The following is a 21,312-nucleotide window of genomic DNA, read 5'->3' as shown; positions in this document are numbered from 1 at the left end:
ATGATTCAGCCGACCCAGACAGGAGGAAAGCAAATGGACATGAGGTGTGTGGAGGAATCTGCTGAAAATGGGATTGATTGGGTGTTAAGAAAGTAGGACTTAAAGTTGGATGAGGCAGCATTCTGAGGATCTTAAGTTCCCAAGGCATAATGTTCAACATTTATTGTCAAACCCAATTTCTGACTAAGCCATTTATGCTTTCTGAATAACCACTTTAATTTTTATTCACATCTACTCACCTTTTAAAAAATGGAAGTATGCACCAATTTTTAAAGAAATAGGACCAACCTTGGAAACTTATAATTATGAATCTTTATATTTTTATGATAGTTGATAGTTTACAAAGCTGATTTCACTTGATCTTTACAAAAGCCCTATGGGGTGATATTTTTATTACCCACATTTTACAGATAAGGAATTAAATCTCACAAAGGTTTGAAGACTTCCCCAAAAGCGTCATAGGGCAACTAAAACTAGTTAACCCCAAGGCCCTGTACCAGAATGATCACCTGCCTTTCCCCCACCAACCCACACTCACTAGGCACAGCGTGCAAGAGGCTCTGTCCCTTTCTCAATGCCATCTTTGGGTTGCCTCATCCTACCTGCAGTGCTTACCTTCAAAGCAGATGCTGACAATGCGTTTGGATTTTGGAGGCTTGATTATGAAATAAAATTGAATAAATAGTGCTGGACACATGTTGAGTTTCAGTTTTCTGACCCTCCTCTTTTGAGACTCCAGGTCCAACCCTCACCTGTACCTTCAGATTCATGGACACCACTGATGAGGTTCTGGCTTGTTTCATTTTCATTCATGACTTTGACTCCCAGACCATACTTTGATCCTGGTTCTTACAGCGTTGATCTAGAAACATCCTGACCTCTAAGGCACCATCAAACCAATTTTGTCCAAGTAGTGTAAATATCATTGCCCACCACAGATCTGGCAACAACAATTTAACATTTGCTGAGCACTTACCATGTGCCAAGCATGGTAAGTGATGAATGCTTTCTGTTCATTAACTCATTTAAAGCTCATTTAACTCATTTAATGCAACCCTCTGAGGTAGGTACTCATAATTGTATAGATGAGAAAGCCGAGGTGAGTAACTTGCCGAAGATCACACAATAAGTGGGGAAGCCAGGATTTGTGCCTACATCATTTTGACTCTGCAGTGTGGGCTCTTAACCACAAGGAAGTACTGACCTCCGGAAGTCATCTTACATCCACCTCCTCACCGTGGATAACTGAGGATGACAAGTGGTTATGAGCACTTTCTTTGTTGAAATTTAAGCTTAAAAATTGACTTGGAGTGTAGTGTTGTTAGACATCAATCCATGACCTGGGGGAAAATACCTAGAGAGAGAGACAATGGGAAGACTGAGAACCCATTAATGAAAGGCAAGCAGTCCACACTATATTGCTTGTAGTGTAACATTTGAAAAAACACATTTTGTGGTGAGCTTGGGCAAGATGCTGCCCACCCTGGGAAGGCAGCCAAGAATTACTGCCACCTCCACCCTAGAGGATCACCCTACTAAAGGCCACAGAGAGGACCAGCCCCCATCAGAGACTGCTTGTAATTTCTCTCCCTGTGGGAGTTTCCAAATGAATAAACAAACAAATAAAAGTGGTTCTATAATTTTCTCTGCGATTCAGATTCAGTGAAGCAGTAAGTCTTTGGTGCTTAATTATGAAAGATACCAAAACCACTTATTGTCCCAAATACTTTGCAGAGCAATAACATTGAAAAATAGTTCTAAGGCCTGTTTCACTAATCTGGACTTTTCTCTGTTTTCTCATGTATGATGCAAACATTTAAAGAAACGAACAAAAGTCAGATATGACTGGAAGCTGCTTGAATTAATGTGGATCAAGAAGAAAATGGCAAAAATTCACAGTCCCCAAGCCTCATTTCAACCATTAGGATTCTCCCCTTTTAGATATTTTACAGAACTGCTAAAAAGTTGTCAATAATTACTTTATTGAGCATCTGCAAGGTGCACAGCGTTGTACATAGCTTGAAAATGTCAAATTGAGTTTTGTCACACCCTCTGTAAAGGCTTCCCTAATTTCCATGGTTTTGTGGTTTCTCTTCCTCTGTTCCAAGGAACATGCTATTAGTACCTTTACTGCAGCACTTACTTGTTACAAATACAACTGTATTATGTGTTCTCTCCACTAGGCTTTGAACTCCTCAAAGATGGAATCCATGCATTGTTGATCTCTGCAACCTTGATGTCCAAATACGTGTTTGACAGATACAAATGACTGAATAAATGTAGGGTGCTGCACTTTGGTTCCTTCTCCCAACTCCCTAGTCTGCATTTAGGTGGAAATGGTTGATGCTGAGTGAGAAGCCAACGTTCAAAAGGCACAATGAAAAAGAGAAGTGTCCAAAGGCATAGCTGATCCACAGACTAGAAAATCAGCTCCATAATGAGGAAGAGGCTGATCCCAAGGCCTCAGAACATAACAGAGCCACAGCAAGATCTTTAAGCCAGAGCTGGGGTTCATCAACCCCAGCCTCTACCTGAAAGCCCAGCGTAGCTCATTAGGAACAGGGCAGCAGTCCAGCCACCTGCTGTGGCTTCAGGTCCAATGCAGATGGTTCCAGAGACCCACGGGCACAGTCACACTAGTAGCTCAGGGCAGTGGGTCTTAGCCACCTAACCTTACTGATACTTTTTGCTTTATTGTCCCTTTTTAGATTTCAAAACAGGTCATGCAAGAATAAATAGACACTAAACAATTGGATGTGAAAAAGAAGACATTCCCAAATGGTTCTCAAGAAGCCATTTGGATGCTGTGCTCCTTACATGGTGCTAAGGGGCTCAAGCTGCCACGGATGCCCTTTTCGGGCCTTTCAGTATGCAAATATGTGCTAGGAGGGAATTAAGTTTCCCTGGGATGCAGTAAGCATAATGTTGTACGTGGACGGCTAATTGTTTTCATCACACAAGCCAAATCCAACTGATTAGTCAGGGCCTGGAGTCTGTTTGATGGATGAGGAAATCTTGCCATGGTCCAGGGAGGCAGCTGAATAATAGCACGAACTTCCCATGTCTGACATCCCAGGTGTGATGGGACATGTGCAAACAATGTTGGCTCCTAATCTGCTCTCAGTTAGCCATGAAACTAAGGGGCCTCAGGTTCCTTATCAAATAATAGTTTGGCTGGACTGTCCCTCTGGTCACTTCTAAAATTCCTTTTCTTTATCCAGCAGGATTCTTGACCAATCAGTATCAAGTCAAACCCTCACCCTTTACCTTCACACTGCTGAAATAAAGGGACATCCAAACTTTATGCTCCCTAAGACAAGTGTTGGTAAAATACTGCTTTAAGTTTCTTAGATAAGCCTGGTGCATATCTCCCTAGCATGGACTCATGTGGTGCCCATACTCCCTAACCTTGCACCACAAATCGATCAGGATGGCAGCTTGCTGGCTGCTGTTCTACTCTGGGTGTGACTCTGCTATTTTTCTGCAAAATGTAACTCTTGCTACGCTCATGTTTCTCATTCATCGACCCCATGCAAATGGCTGACATGTTCTCTCCTTGTTGGGACCCCGAACTTTTGCATATAACTTTCTTATTGATCCTGGGCTGTAGCTCCAAGATCAGTATTTCATACTTGGCTGTTTCCTACCTCTCAGCAATTCTTTAAAACATTCAGAAAAATCCAGACGATTCCATCCCAATTGTGGGAAGCAAAGTTTGGTCCCTCTTATTACATTTTTTAGCACAAGATTTAAAATGACAAGTGCTTGATCAAAAAAATTTTGAGAATGAACTCTCACATTTCACTTGTATTAATGGGGGAGTTATGTTTGTAGCCTCAGACACACTATAAAAATAATTTCCTAAGATATAATTATTCTTAAATATTTTATACATTTTTTTCAGAGATGGCCAGAATAATTTTTATCTTTATTTTGTGGCTCTTTTCTATATAGTTGTACCAAAACCACCATTTAGGGACATAAGTAAGAGTATTTTTACTGTACTAGGTACTTACTCAATGCATTAGAAAAATCTAGTATGTTGCAGAATATGAATTTTCATGTTAGCTTAACATATGGATCTTTCAGTTCAACCTTGTCAGGCAGGGATAGACGTCAAGTTAATCCAAGCTGGGCAAAAGATGTCCTTGGATCTGCAGCACCTACTAAGAGCAGGGCTGTCCACCTTCTCTGCTCTTCTTTTCACCTGAGAGGACTGTATTATACTATTCAAGGTGCAAAATAAAAAAAAAAAAAAACTTTGCCCTTCAATTCAAACTCTGTTACGCCACATTTGGCATAAAACGCTTACCATGACCTAAAAATGATTTTTTAAAAAGTGCTTATAATTACCTAAAAGAAAAATGTAGCAAAATTCAACTTTGGAGAAAATGAAAACTGTACATATCCTTGAGAGCCAAGAAAAGCTAAGAGAGACAGAAAATTCTACATCCCCACAAGGTCATTTCAACAGAGAGGCATTATCTGCATCCCACCAAGGCCCGTTAAATTGGGGAGAAAGATAAGCAAATGCTGAGAAATTGGCTGCAGAATTTGTTTTTATCTGTTTTGCCTTAAATCACAAAAAGCAATGGGAAGAACAAGCTCCCTTTGTCCTTTTCTCAGACACCTTTGGTTTAAAGTTGTTCTTTTTCTAATTCTTCCCTCCCCTGTAATTTTTAATCATCAGAAATAAATACCAGTGCGTTTCAGGTGGTCATCTATGTCAGAGTGCATAACTGAAGTTATTAGTGGCTTGGGAGTTTGCACACATAACTGGAGGTAAACAGCAGATTACTACACCTAATCTCACCCTGAGCATTTCTCCTCTGTCAAGTCTAAATTCTGCCATCTTCTTTTGCAAAAACAAGCAGACCTCCCCACCAAAGGCCAAAATATAATGATAACTGACAGTGAACAGAAACCCATTGTAAAGACAAAATATTCCAGCTTTCAAATTCACTGTGACTGGATACTATTAGTTTTTTGAGTTTATAACTCCCCAGAATTGTCAAAAGTAACCTTGTAGCCAATCCGCTTGCAGACACTAAAAACAACCTGAAATAGGCCACCCAGAGTACCAAAAGCAGTGTCAAAGAGCAGTGAGACAGTGCCACCAAGGCCCAGTGCAATGTCCTTGCATACAATTGGAATAGCGCCCATGGTATACATAGGGAAAGTGGCCACATCCACAAGGACACGGACAGGGATGCTCAGAACTCGGCAAATGGCCTTCAGCAGACAACAAAGGATCCGGAGAATAGCCCTGATGACTTTGGCCACAACCTTCAGCACCTTCCAGGGAATGCTCACCAACTCTTCCCCAATGGCCATGAAGTATGAGATGGTGGCTGACCCCAGGCGGTAAAGGCAACTTTCTATGCCATTAATCACCTGCTTGGTAACACACCACAGGAGATAGACAATGTTCTTCAGGATTGCTACCACAAGGTAATAAATTAATTGAAAAAGCTTGATGAATGGGGTAGCAATGAAGCCCATGAGTTTTCCCAAAAAGCTACTACTTCCCTCAGATGCCTCTGGAGGCAACGGAGCAGACCTCTTGCTCCTGGTGCTAGAGAGGGGACTAGAAGTCTTTTGAGATTGCACCATTCGTTCTTCATCCTGGACTTGGTTAACCACTTCCAGGATTTTTTTCATTTTCTCTGTGTCTTGCTCAGTTTCACCACAGTTGTTCTGAAACAGCTGAGGGTTAAATGGAAGCAGTTTCTGAAGATCTTTTACCATCACATCTTCTATGATGTCACTGTCCCGGGTGTGCTTGACAAAGCCCATGGCCCAGCCACCTCCAGGGACAGCACAACAGGCCGCCAGCCAAACAAACTCAGGGACTGCCACTTTGTCTTTAACTCTGTAGTCTGAGGGCACTGTGCCTGTGAGGATATATAGGTCTTCCCCACTGCCACACTGTGGGGTCAAAGCCCGGTCCATTAGGCTGTGGAGATTCACGTACCACCGTTCCTGGAAGGACTGAGTCATTGGGGCTGAATTTGTGAGAGTAAATGTGGCCACCTGGAGATCACTGCTAAGGGAGAACGGGTATAGCTGTCCTCTTTGGTAATCAGAATCAAGGTAATCTGTATTCAAGGCTTGCTTGCTTCCCAGGCTGTTCACAGAGGTGATGGCCTCTGCCTCATTAATCGCCTCCTCAAGGTTGCTGTTGGGGTCATCGATCTGAAAGAAGAAAACAAGTGGTGAGATGTATCCCTGCTTACAGCACAGAGGCAGCACTAGAATCATCCTGCCCAGACTCTGGAGAAGTCCCCACTGGTCTATTACTTCAAATGCTTGAGTTTGGAAGGACATGGTTCTCTGGCACATGCACACTTCATTCTAATATACCAAAATCCTGGTGTTTCAAAGCATCTTTCAGATAGGCTGTTTCCTAGTCTATTACCTGTGTTTACCCCACCCTGCTCTACAGTAACACCCCTTCACTCACACACACACCCCCACCATCGTAATGTTCTTTTTAAAATCTGCTGTAGTCTGGGGCCAGGTGCGGTGGCTCATGCTTGTAATCCCAGCACTTCAGGAGGCTGAAGCGGGTGGATCACCTGAGGTCAGGAGTTTGAGACAAGCCTGGCCAACATGGTGAAACCCCATCTCTACTAAAAATACAAAAATTAGCTGGATGTGGTGATGGGTGCCTGTAATCCCAGCTACTTGGGAGGCTGAGGCAGGAGAATCACTTGAACCAGGGAAGCAGAGGTTACAGTGAGCCAAGATTGTACTATTTTAACTCCAGCCTGGGCAACAGAGCAAGACTCTGTCTCAAAACAAACAAACAAAAAATATTGTAGTTTCATGAACTTCATAATTCTCTTTTGGAATACTTTTCCATGAACTTCAAAGTAATTATAAAAAAAAAAAACAAGGGGGGAGTAGATCTCAACTGGCCAATAAAGTTAGAACTGCAACTCAGTTAATCAGCCACCAATATTGGTTGCAACTGAATGCACATGTTCCTAATGAATGTTTATACATTTTCGGATTTATGAAAAACAATCAACTCTAATCAGTGCATTTAAATTACATGGGGGAAATGTACAGTCTGGTGTTGGTTACTGGATATTTATCAGGTAGAACTAAAATTCAAATTAGACCAGTTGCTGTTTGAACTTAATCTCCCCTATATTTGCTATGATTAACAATTCATTTTCTGTCTTGGTCAATCTAGACATGTGCTATATATTAATTGCAATCAATATATACATCCTTTCTTGGTTCTGCTTTCTTTTACAAAAAATTCAATATTATTTATGATTATTTTCATCTTATCTGAAAGGACAAAAGGAAAGTGCTTAGGATTAATTTAGGATTATGTCATTATCCCCCAAACTAACTTGTAAATTCTTGACATCAGGAACCATGTATATTCCCCCAGAACCCAGCCCAAGGCCTGATGCATAATAGAATCTCAAGGCATTCTTGTTAATCTTTATGCCCTGAGGCGGCAGTATTTATAAGAGCAGCAAGTGGAACCATCCCACATTTTCAAAAACAGGGAAAGGTTTTGTAAATAACATTATGTTATATCCATCAAAGAAATAACTCATTAAAAACCATTATGGCCAGGCATGGTGGTTCAAGCCTGTAACCCCAGCACTTTGAGAGGCCTAGGCAGGTGGATCACCTAAACTCGGGCATTTGAGACCAGCCTGGGCAACATGGCGAAACTCCACTTCTATAAAAAAAAAATTCAAAAAATTAGCTGGGCATGGTGGTACACACCTGTGGTCCCAGCTACTCAGGAGGCTGAGGTGGCAGAATCGCTTGAGCCTGGGAAGTAGAGGATGCAGTAAGCAGAGACTGCGCAACTGCACTCCAACCTGAGTAAGGGAGTGACACCCCATCTCAAAAACAATCATTAAAAAGCACTTACAATTATAAAGCGGTTCGTAATGATGAGAAAATATATGCTATAACGTTGAAAAGGAAGGGCAGGATATAAAATTAAATAATCACTTTTTAAAAGCCTTCAAGTATGTAAGGAAACATTTTGAAAATAAACATACGACATGTCAACATGGTTGTTTGATTCCTGGGGATGCAAGTCATATTTTTTCCTCTATTTTCTTGTTTCTCTCCTCGTACCTCGCTACCCACATCAACCCATAATATGTGCTACTTTCAAAAGGAAATAAAAAAATGCAAACCTAATTAAAATGAGTAAATTATTGGTAACTGATTCTCTAAAATTGGTGCTACTCACTAAATATAAAATAAACCCCAAGGAGAGTCAAAACCATAGGAATTGTGTTATACCTCTAGTCTGAGGGCAGTCCAACTGTGCTTCTCTCTGGCTCTGCAATGGCAAATGAAGACACTCTCTTGCAGGTATGCGTAGGGGTATTGAGGGCAATGGATAAACAACTTGGTATATTTGCTGAGACCTAATGGAGTAATCTATCGGCTGACCCTACTCATTCACTCCATGCCTTCCCCCATTCTTAGAAGGAGCAATGATCCTGGGTGCTCTTCACTGCTACCACATCCCTTGTAGCATAGAGATAAGAAGCTCATTCACTTGGTTAAGCTGCTGTCTCTGCTCTCTTATATCTGAAAGATACATCCCAGGGAAACATCAGCCTCATTTTTTAATCATAAGAGCATGATATAGCAGAGCCAAGATCTACAAAGATTTGGGTGTAATGTCGGGGTTTTAAGATGCACATTTCTCCATGGTTACTGGGGCATTTTGTATGCATTTAACCTGGTGCAGTGCCTTCATTCCTTCTAGGGAAACTAAATATTGTTTTTGAATTGATAACCCTGTGGCAGAGCATTGTAGGAAAATGCTGGAGTGTCTTCAGCCCAAGAGCCACCCAAGAGTGAAACGTGCCTACAGGGGTTGATGAAGGCCTAAAAAATGAGCAGAGAAGAGGGACTTGGATGAGGAAGGGGAGGAGGCAAAAGAAAGAGGCAGAAGGAGAACAGGAGAGGATAAAAAAAGGGAAGCAAATGAGAGAGAATGTGCATGCATGTGTAAGAGACAAAGTGTCCCGTTGCTAAGCAAAAACCAGGACTTACAATGGACTTATAAAAGACTGTGGGGGTTGATTCACTCCCCAACTGCTATGCATGGTCTTCCAGTGCTGCGATCAGAGGAGACTAAGCTGGGTGTTTCAGCATCCTCTTAGATCACTTGAGTTCACAGGGCTTCAGATTTCAGCCACAGCTTTGCACCTGACAACCAGGTAAGGCCTTTTCTGCCCAACTCCACAGGGAAATTTCCCATACACTTACATGAGAAATAAGCCAGGATGGAACCAAGGTGGCTGGGAAGACCATGGCCCAATTCTACACTGGGTCCTGTGCACCCCACTGCCCTGGGCCTTCCAAGGCAAAGCAGTAACTAAATCATATGCTCCAGAAATACTGGCAGCTTTGGGCACATCTTCCCTCCCCTTCCCCTGCTTTCTTCAGAACTTCATATTCATGTTTACTATATTCCTATGAACTCCAAATCTGGTTCTACAGTTTGATGACAAGATAGAACATAGTGTTTAAAATTGAGACAGAATATCTGGCTACTACTATACCTATATAGTGATGGGGAGATGGATTGGAGACTAGTATTTTTTAACTAACAATTTAATGCTTTCAATATAACATTATATGGAAGCATTTTTACTTTATTTTACAGATAGGGAAACCAAGACACAGAGTGATGAAGAAAATTTTCCAGTATTCCAATAATTAGTAGCAGGAATGGAGCTTTTTCCATTTCAATGATTTTTTTTCTAGCACATCCATTGTTTTATTTCAAATTCTCCTTTTTTTCTCTCTCTCTTGGGAAATCCTTTTTTATCTTTTAATAGTTTAGACATTGATTTTTAAAGTTCCTTTAAGATTTCTCTATTTGGTTTTCAGTTTATTTTGTTGCTTCTACTGGTTGACTTCAAGGAGTGTGTATAGCTAAGTACTTTGCACAATTTCTGCTGATGAGTTTATCTCATGAGAGGTCCATGGTATTTTGTCAAAAAAAAAAAAAAAAAAAAAAAAAACCCAAAACAACCAAAACCCAATAGGATTGCTTTCGAAGTTGCCCCTGCCAGGCCCCTACAGAATTCTATGAATTGGGGCCAGCTTCTGAGTTATTTTCTCAGTTCAGGCTTTTCACATGGAGAAAGCAGAGCAAATATGGAACCACCACACCCAGTCAGAAAAATGATACATTGTATCTAATATTCTATGTGTTTGCGGTGTGAGGAAAGGAATTCCACATCTGCTCAGTTGACCAGATGTTTTCTCCGTTGTCTCAGGTTTAAAACGTTTCTCCTAAAGCAAGCCTTGTTTCCTTTTATAACTCATTATAGATTTATCATCCCAACATGTATCTGCTTTGCTTAAATTTCTTTCTTTTTTTTTTTTTTTTTTTGGTATTTATACCACCTTCTGAATCAATGTTTGGTATGAGTAGGACAGTATTTTTCAACACTTTTACTGATGGTAACAAGAATTATATACGCTGAAGCTTCTCGCTAACAATAGGCTACAGGGACTCTCAGCCTTTCCTAAATCACATTGGCTACTTTGTAAACAATCTGATCCTGTTTCCTTACCAATTCCTTTGTATTAACTACTATCCACAGCTCTTTTGTCTGTTCATGCAAGTATTTCTATCTCCCTGAAATTCATTTCCGTCAATTTTATCTTTTGCAACTTGGAGTTGTCAAAAAAACTGGACATTACATTATGAAGTCACTTTAACATATCATTTAGAAAAATATATTAAATCCTAGGACTTTTTATTTTTATTTTTATTTGAGACGGAGTCTTGCTCTGTTGCTCAGGCTGGAGTGCAGTGGCCTGATATTGACTCACTGCAACCTCCGCCTCCCAGGTTCAAGCAATTCTCCTTCCTTAGCCTCCGGAGTAGCTGGGATTACAGGTGCATGCCACCACACCCAGCTAATTTTTGTATTTTTAGTAGAGATGGGGTTTCACCATGTTGGCCAGGCTGGTCTCGAACTCCTGACCTCAAGTGGTCTGCCCACCTCGGCCTCCCAAAGTGCTGGGATTACAGGCGTGAGCCACAGCGCCCTGCCCCTAGGACCACTTAATACCATGCTAACTGATTTCCACTGAGGGAAATGCCCATGAGCCCACTATGCTATCTCCCTGTTTAAGACCAGCTTTTTAACCAACGACAAAACTTTCTTCTGATACAAAGATGACTCATGTTTTAATAGCTTTTGTTGAAGAATCATGTGAAAAATCTAAATAAAATCAGTATACCAGCCCCCATCATTACCATGCTCACTTAACTCTACAAAACAACTAAGTATGTCTTGGTAGGTTCTCATTTTCTGAAGGCATGCCAAAGTGTGTGTGTGTGTGTGCGTGCGCGCACATGCACACGCACACGTGTGTAACTTAAATGCCCACTTCATCTATAGGAAACTGTATTAAAAATAGTAATAGGCCAGGCATTGTGGCTCACACCTATAAACCCAGCACTTTGGGAGGCTGAGTGGTTGGAACTTGGTCACTTTAGGTCAAGAGTTCAAGACCAGCCTGGCCAACATGGTGAAATCCTGTTTCTACTACAAATACAAAAAAAAAAAGCGCAAAGCAAACAAACAAAAAAAACCCAGGCATGGTGGCATGTGCCTGTAGTCCCAGTTACTTGGGAGGCTGAGGCATGAGAATGGCTTGAACTCAGGGAGGTGGAGGTTGCAATAGCTGAGATCACGCCATTGTACTCCAGCCTGGATGACAGAGCAAGACTCTGTCTCAAAAAATGAAAAAAAGAAAAAAAAGAAAAATAACAATAGTAATACTATTTGATAAAATAGTCTCAGTATATTCTTTGATACATTGTCACTTAAAGGGCAGCTGTATTTTTCCATGCTCTCTACAGACATGGTTTAATGATCTGGTTACTGCAATTATAGTAAATTACTGACAACACTGCTCCCTAAAGACAAAAATAAACCTATGATGTAAGAGGTTATTTCAGATGGCAATTTCTGAATTATACCTGCCCATTTGCACACACCACTGACCTTCCTCTTTAGTATCCCACTGGAATCTCTAGATATAGGGGAACACACAAAGCTCTGTCTTTTCCACCTCCCAGCTGTCCTAATCCCCCTGGACTGTCAATGTAATTTGATACAGTTCCTGTATTTAATGGAAAAATTTCTTTCTAATCTCAACATGTTAAGTAGGTTTTAGAAAAATGAGCTGTCTTCGCTCTACTAGCCTCCTGCACCATAAATAATCTTATAATAAATTCCTTTTGAAATCTAGTATCAAGAAAAAAATTTATCTCAAAGAGCTGGTCTGTTTCCTTGTGTCAGACAGTAAAACCTATTTAAATCCATAGGTGGTTTGTTTGTTTGTTTGTTTCAGAATTAAATGAGGGGAAACTAAATTTTTATGATAATATGCATGTAAGGAAAACAATGAAAAATTGAAAAGAGTTTTGGAGGGGAAACATTCATCCATTCAACAATATTTGTTAAGCCTATATTACCAATGACTGGCACTGCAGGAGGAAGCATTGAAACTGAAAATAACAACAACAACCATCACGTATTAAGCACTGTATGCCAAACATTCTTCTATGAGCTCCATATGTATTATTAATACATCAGAAAGGGGCTGGCTAACTATCCTCTCATTTAAACTTGCAACAACTATGTATTATTACTACCACATACAAGACAGGTGAGGAAACTGAGGCACATTGAGATTCAGTCACTGAAGAAGAAAATGAAGAGGGAGCACAGCAAGATGACAGAATAGAAGGCTCCACTGATCATTCCCCCATAAGGACACCAATTTAACAAGTATCTACACAAAAAACTACCTTCATAAGAACCAAAAATCAGGTAAGCACTCACAGTACCTAGTCTTAACTTCATATCACTAAAAGAGGCACTAAAGACATAGGAAAAACAATCTTGAATCACCACCACCCCTCTAGCATCCCACAGCAGCACTGGCATGGTGCAGAGAGCAATTCTAGGAACTAGGGAGAGGGGAGTACAGCAACTGTGAGGCACTGAACTCAGTGCTGCCCTTGTTACATAGCAGGAAGCAAAACTGGACCAAACTCAGCTGCTGCCTTCCCACGAAGGGACAGCATTAAACCAGCCCTAGCCAGAGAAAAGCTGCCAATCCCCGTGGCTGGCACTTGACTTTCCACAAGCCTCGCCACTGTGGGCTAAACTGCCGTAGGCCTTAAATAAACTTGAAAGGCAGTCTAGGCCACAGGGACTGCAACTCCTAGGTGAGTCCTAGTGCTGTACTGGGCCCAGAACCAGTGATCTAGGGGGCATGTGATCCACTGAGACACCAGTCAAGGCGGCTAAGGGAGTGCTGGCATCACTCCTCCCCTAACCCCAGGTTGCACAGTTTACAGCTCCAAAAGAGACCTCTTCCTTTTGCTTGAGAAGTGGAGAGAGAAGAGTGGAAAGAGCTTTGTCTTGCATTTTGGATACCAGCTCAGCCGTAGCAGGATAGGGCACTGGTCCGAGTTGTGAGGCCACCTTTCTAGGCCCGAGCTCCCGGATGACATTTCTAGACACACTGGGCCAGAAGAAAACCTGTTGTCTTAAAGTGAAGGACCTAGTCCTGGCAGGATTCATCACCTGCTAACTGAAGAGCTTTGGGGCCCTTAATAATCAGCAGCAATACCTAGGTAAGCATGTCACGGGCCTTAGATGAGACTCTGAGACTTGCTGGCTTCAGGTGAGATGCAGCGCAACACCAGCTGTGATGGCCACAGGGAGAGACTTCTTCTGCCCAAGAAAAGTGGAGGAAAAAGTAAAGAGGACTCTATCATGCACCTCGGGTATCAGCTCAGCCACAGAGGGCATCAAGTGGGCTCTTGGGGCCCCCGATTCCAGGACTGGACTCTTGGATGGCATTTCTGGACCTGCTCTGGGTCAGAGGGGAGCCCACTGCCCTCAAAGGTTAAGTCCCAGGCCAAGCAACATTTGCTACAAACTGACTTAAGAGACTGTGAGGGAACACTGGCAGTGGTATTCTGGCAGTACTCCCCGAAAGACTGTGGTGGCAGTGTCAGAGCCCACAGGGTAAGGCTCCTCTGCCTTTGGAAAGGGGAGGGAAGAGTGAGAAGGACTGCATTTTTGTGGCTGGAATGCCAGCTCAGCTGCAGTAGACTAGAATACCAGGTAGACTTCTAAGGTTTTTGACTCTAGTCCCTGGCTCCCAGATGGCACCTCTGGACATGCCCAGGGCCTGGGGGAACTCACTGCCCTGAATGAAATGACACAGGCTTGGCTGGATTTGCCACCTGCTAATTGTGGAGCCCAATGTCCTTGAGCAAACATAGGCAGTAGCCAGGGAGTGGTTACAGCAGGCTGTGGGTGAACCAAGTACTGTGCTGGCTTCAGGTCTGGCTCAGCACAGTCCCAGTGGTGGCAGCCACAGGGGTGCTTGTGTCACTCCATCCCCAACTCCAAGTGCCTCAGACCAGAGAGAGAGACTCTGTCTGTTTGAGAGAAAATAAAAGAAGAGAACAAAAGACTCTGCCCGGTAACCCAGAGAATTCTTTCTGATCTTATCCCCAGACCACCAAAGTGGTACCACTATGAGTCTGCAAGAACCACAGTGTTACTGGACTTGGGATGCCGCCTAAAGCAGATGCTGCATAGATCACAACACCCAAGTCCTTTCATATCTCTAGAAAGCCTTCCAAGAAGGATGGGTACAAGCAAGCCCAGTCTGAGAAGACTACAATAAATACCTAACTCTTCAATGCCCAGACACAGGCAAACATCTACAAGTATCAAGACCATCCAGGAAAACATCACCTCATCAAATAAACTAAATAAAGAACCAGGGACCAATCCTGGAGAAACAGAGATATGTGACTTTTCAGACAAAATTCAAAATAGATGTGTTGAGGAAACTCAAAGAAATTCATGATAACACAGGGAAGGAATTCAGAGTTCTATCAGATAAATTTAAAAATGAGATTGAAATCATTAAAAAGAATTAAGCAGGCATTCTGGAGCTGAAAAATGCAATTGACATACTGAAGAATGCATCAGAGCTTTTTAATAGCAGAACTGATCAAACAGAAGAAAATTAGTGAACTTAAAGACAGGCTATTTGAAAATACATAGTCACAAGAGACAAAAGAAAAAGAATTTTAAAAATGAAGCACACCTACAAGATCTAGAAAATAGCCTCAATGGGGCAAATCTAAGAATTCCTGGCCTTAAAGAGGATGTAGAGCAAGAGATAGAAGTAGAGAGCTTATTCAAAGGGATAATAACAGAGAACTTCCCAAACCTAGAGAAAGATATCAATATCCAAGTACAAGAAGGTTACAGAACACTAAGCAGATTTAACCCAAAGAAGACCAAGAGATTTAATCCAAACTTCCAAAGGTCAACAATAAAGAAAGAATCCTAAAAGCATCAAGAGAAAAGAAACATAAAACACAATGGAGCTCCAATATGCCTGTTAACAGACTTTTCATCAATGGAAACCTTATAGGCCAGGGAAGAGTGGCATTCCATATTTAGAGTGCTGAAGGAAAGAAACTATTACCCTAGAGTAGTACATCAGTAAAATTACCTTCATACATGAAGAAGAAATAACGACTTTCCCAGACAAACAAAAGCTGAGAGATTTTATCAACACCAGGCCAGTTCTACAAGAAATGCCAGAGGGAGTACTTCAATCAGAAAGAAAAGGATGTTAAATGAGCAATAAGTAATCATGTGAAGGTGCAAAACTCACTGGTAATAGTAACTGCACAGAATATTGTAACATTGGAACTGTGGTGTGTAAACTACTCTTATCTTAAGTAGAAAAACTAAATGATGAACCAATCAAAAATTGTAACTACAACAATTTTCTAGGAGACAGACAGTACAATAACACATAAACAGAAACAACAAAAAGTGAAAAAGTGGGGGAATCGAGTTAAGGTGTAGAGTTTTTATTAGTTTGCTTTTTGCTTGTTTATCTGTTTGCTTATGCAACAACTTTCCAGGACACAGACAGTACAATAAGATATAAATAGAAACAACAAAAAGTGAAAAAGTAGGGGAATGAACTTAAGGTGTAGGGTTTTTATTAGTTTTCTTTTTGCATGTTATTCTGTTCACTTATGCAAACAGCATTAAATTTTTATCAGCTTAAAATAATGATAGTATTTGCAAGCCTCATGGTAACCTCAAACCAAAAAATATACAACAGATACACAAAAAATAAAAAGCAAGAAACTAAAACATATCCCCAGAGAAAATCACTTTCACTAAAAGGAAGACAGGAAGAAAGGAAAGAAGAAAGAGATGACCACAAGACAACCAGAAAACAACAAAATGGCAGGGGTAAGTCCTTACTTATCAATAATAACATTGAATGTAAATGGACTAAATTATCCAATCAAAAGACACAAATGGGCAGAATGGATGAAAAAACAAAACCCATTGATCAGTTACCTACTAGAAACATGCTTCACCCATAAAGACACACATAGACTGTGTCTTTTCCATGCTAACAAAGCATGGAAAAAGATATTCCACGTAAATGGAAATCGAAAGAGAGCAGGAGTCACTATACTTATACCAGACAACATAGATTTCAGGACAAATATTATAAGAAGAGACAAAGAAGGTTATTATATACGATAAAGGGGTCAATTCAGTGAGAGGATATAAAAATTATAAATATATAGGCAACCAACATTGGAGCACCCAGATATAGAGCGCAATTTTTTTTTTTTTTTTTTTTTGAGACAGGGTCTCGCTCTGTTGCCCAGGCTGGAGTACAGTGGTGCAATCTCAGCTTACTGCAACCTCAGCCTCCCGGGTTCAAGTGATTCTCCTGCCTCAGCCTCCCAAGTAGCTGGGATTACAGGCACGTGCCACCACACTTGGCTAATTTTTGTACTTTTGGTAGAGACAGGTTTTTGCCATGTCAGCCAGGCTGGTCTGGAACTCCTGACCTGAGGTGATCTGCCTGCCTCGGCCTCCCAAAGTGCTGGGATTACAGGCATGAGCCACTGCATCCAGCCTATAATGCAAATACTATTAGAGCTAAAGAGAGAGATGCACCTCAGTATGACAATAGCTAAAGATTTCTACACACCACTTTCAGCATTGGACAGATTTTCTAGAGAGAAAATCAAAGACAAGGAAACATCAGACTTAATCTGCATTATAAATGGATCTAATAGGTATTTAATCCTATTATTTTCCTCAGTATATGAATCATTCTTAATGATACACCATATGTTAGGTCACAAAACATAGCTGAAAACATTTTAAAAACTGAAATAATAGCAAGCATCTTCTCTGAAGACAATGAAACAGAAATCAATAACAAGAGGAATTTTGGAAACTATACAAATACATGGAAATTAAACAGTATGCTCCTGAATGACCAGTGGGTCAATGACAAAATTAAGAAGGAAGTTGAAAAATTTCTTGAAACAAATAATAATGGAACCACAACAAAACAAAACCTATGGGATACAGCAAAAGCAGTACTAAGAGGGAAGTTTATAGGTATAAGCACCTACAACAGAAAAATAGAAAAATGTCAAATAAACAGCATAATGTTGCATCTTAAAGAATTAGACAGGCAAGAGCAAGCCAAGCCCAAAATTAGCAGAAGAAAAGAAATAATAAAGATCAGAGCAGAAATAAATGAAATTGAAATGTAGAAAACAATACAAAAGATCAATGAAACAAAAAGTTAATATTTTTAAAAGTTAAACAAAACTGACAAACCTTTAGCCAGAGCAACTAAGAGAAAAAGAGAGAAGACCCAAATAAAGAAAATCAGAGATGGAAAAGGAGACATTACAACTGATACTACAGAAATTTAAAGTATCTACTATAAGTGGCTACTATGAGCAACTGTATGCCAATAAATTGGAAAATGTGGAAGAAATGGACAAATTCCTAGGCACATACAACCAACCAAAATGGAACAAGGAAGAAATCCAAAACCTGAACAGACCAATAACAAGTAATGAGATCAAAGCTGTAATAAAAAGTCTCCCAGTAAAGAAAATCCTGAGACCTAATGACTTCACTGCTGAATTCTACCAGGCATTTAAAGAACAAATACCAATCCTACTCAAACTATTCCAAAAAACAGAGAAGAAGGGAATACTTCCAAACTCATTCTATGAGGTCAGTATTACTCTGATACCAAAACCAGACAAAGACACATCAAAAAGAAAACCAGGGACCAATATCTCTGATGAATATTGATGCAAAAATCCTCAACAAAATATTAGCAAGCCAAATTCAATAATACATTAAAAAGATCATTCATCATGACCAACTGGGATTTATTCCTGAGATGCAAGGATGGTTCAACATACATAAATCAATCAATGTGACACATCATGTCGACAGAATGAAGGACAAAAACCTTAATATCATCTCCACTGATGATGCAAAAGCATTTGATAAAATTCAACATCCCTTCATGACGAAACCCCTCAAAAAAGTGGGGATAGAAGGAACATACCTCAACATAATTAAACACATATATAAGAGACCCACAGCTAGGATCATATTGAATGGGGAAAAACTGAAAGTCTTTCCTGTAAGATATGAAACATGGCAAGGATGCCCACTTTCACCATCATTATGCAACACAGCTAGGAAGTCCTAGCTAGAGCAATCAGAGAAGAGAAAGAAAGAAAGGGCATTCAAAGTGGAAAGGAAGAAGTCAAATTACCCTTGTTTGCAGATGATATAATCTCATATTAAAAACCTAAAGACTGCACAAAAAACCTAGTAGAACTGATAAACAAATTCAGTTAAGTTGCAGGACCCAAAATCGACTACAAAAAGTTAGTCGCATTTCTATATGCCAACAGTGAATAATCAGAAAAAGGAATAGAAAAGTAATTCCATTTAAAATAGCCACAAATCAAAGTAAATACCTAGGATTTAACTGAACCAAAGAAGTAAAAGATCTGTATAATGAAAAATATAAAACACTAATGAAAGAAATCAAATAGGACACACAGAAAAAAGGAAAAATATTCCACGTTCATAGAAGAATCAGTATTGTTCAAATGTCTATACTACCCAAAGCAATCTACAGATTCAGTGCAATCCCTATCAAAATACCAATGACATTCTTCACAGAAACAGAAGAAACAATCCTAAAATCTACATGTAGCCACAAAAGACCCAGAATAGCCAAAGCTATCCTAAGTAAAATGAACAAAACTGGAGGAATCATATTACCTGACTTCAAATTATACTACAGAGCTATAGTAACCTAAACGGCATGTTACTGGTATAAAAACAGACACATAGACCAATGGAACAGAATAAATAACCCAGAAACACATCCACGCACCTACAGTGAACTCATTTTTGACTAAGTTGCCAAGAACACACACTAGGGAAAATACAGTCTCTTCAATAAACGGGGCTGGGAAAACTGAATATTCATACACAAAAGAATAAAAGCAGATCCCTATCTCTCACCATATACAAAAGTCAAATCAAATGAATGAAAGACTTAAATCTAAGACCTCAAACTATGAAACGACAAGAAAACATTGGGGAAACTCTCTAGGACACTGCTCCAGGCAAAAATTTCTTGAGTAATAACCCATAAGTACAGACATCCATAACAAAAATGGACAAATGGATCACAGCAAGTTTAAAAAGCTTCTACACAGGAAAGGAAACAATAAAGTGAAGAGACAACCCACAGAATGGGATAAAATATTTGCAAACTACCCATATGACAAGGGATTAATAACCAGCATATATAAGAAGTTCAAACAACTCCATAGGAAAAAAAATGTAATAATCCAATTTAAAAAATGGGCAATCAGCCTGGGCAACGTAGTGAAACTTATCTCTATAAAAAATTAGCTAAGCATGGTTGTGGGTACCTGTAGTCCCAGCTACTCAGGAAGCTGAGGTAAGAAGATCACTTGAGCCCAGGAGGTAGAGGCTGCAGTGAGCCAAGATCGTACCCGCGCAGCAGAGTGAGAGCCTGTCTCAAAATCAATCAATCAGTTAATTGATCAATCAATCAAACATAATAAAAAATGAGCAAAAGATTTGAAGAGACATTTCGCAAAAGAAGACAGACAAATAGCAAACAGGCATATGAGAAGGTGCCCAACATCATCGACCATCAGAGAAATGCAAATCAAAACTACAATGAGATATCATCTCACCCTGGTTAAACTGGCTTATATCCAAAAGACAGGCAATAACAAATGCTGGTAACGATGCAGAGAAAAAGTAATCCTCTTACACTGTTGGTGGGAAAGTAAATTAGTACAACTACTATGGAGAACAGTTTGGAGGTCCCTCAAAAAACTAAAAATTGAGTGACAATATGACGCGACAATTCCACTTCTGAGTATATACCCCAAAGAAAAAAAATCAGTATATCAAAGCGATATCTGCACTTCCATGTTTGTTACAGCACTGTTCACAATAGCTAAGATTTTGAAGCAACCTAAGTGCCCATCAACAGATGAATAAAGAAAATGTGGTACATACATATACACAATGAAGAACTATTCAGCCACAAAAAAGAATGAGTTCCCGTCATTTGCAACAACATAGACGGAACTGGTGGTCATTACGTTAAGTGAAATAAGCCAGGCACAGAAATACAGACATTGCATGTTCTCACTTATTTGTGGGATCTAAAAATCAAAACAATTGAACTTATGGAGTTAGAGAGCAGAAGGATGGTTGCCAGAGACTGGAAAGATAGTGGGGAATGTGGGGGAGGTGGAGACAGTTAATGGGTACAAAAAAATAGAAAGAAAGAACAACCAATAAGACCTAGTATCTGATAGCACAATAGGGTGACTATAGTCCATAACACTTTAATTATATATTTTTAAATAACTATAAGAGTATAATTGGATTGTTGGTAACATAAAGGATAAATGCTTTAGGGTATGGAAACCCCATTTTCCATGATGTGATTATTATACATTGCGTGCCTGTATCAAAATATCTCATTACCCCATAAATATATATACCTACTATGTACCATTGCATGCCTATAACAAAATATCTTATATACCCAATAAATATATACACCTACTATGTAACCACAAAATAATTAAATTTAAAAAAAACAAGCTTCAGTAACTCGCCCAGGGTCACACGGTTAGTATGTGATGGGACCACGTGCCAACTTAGGAAGTCCAGCCCCATAGCTAGTGTTCTTAATCACTGTTTCATATGCCTCAAAATGGGCCTTCGCATCAATAAAGTCACCATCTATTTATGGAAACAAGGCAGATACATACAAATTCAAACAGAAATTCAAAAGAAA

At 40.0% G+C, this 21,312-nt stretch overlaps 1 protein-coding gene across 1 annotated transcript in view; it reads right to left on the bottom strand.

The window, feature by feature from the left end:
• Positions 1 to 297: 297 nt before the first annotated feature.
• Positions 298 to 21,312, bottom strand: part of ENDOD1 (endonuclease domain containing 1) — a 44,734-nt gene continuing 23,719 nt past the window's right edge. The window contains exon 2 of the mRNA XM_008020595.3: positions 298 to 6,195. Coding sequence (XP_008018786.3) covers positions 4,993 to 6,195 — 1,203 coding nt within the window. The 3' untranslated portion in view covers positions 298 to 4,992. The remainder of the gene's footprint in view (positions 6,196 to 21,312) is intronic.

The sequence above is a fragment of the Chlorocebus sabaeus genome, chromosome 1, assembly GCF_047675955.1.
Source record: "Chlorocebus sabaeus isolate Y175 chromosome 1, mChlSab1.0.hap1, whole genome shotgun sequence".
Classification (NCBI taxonomy): Eukaryota; Metazoa; Chordata; class Mammalia; order Primates; family Cercopithecidae; genus Chlorocebus; species Chlorocebus sabaeus.
The sequence above is the reverse complement of the archived record's forward strand: the minus strand, read 5'-3'. Positions and strand labels throughout refer to the sequence as shown.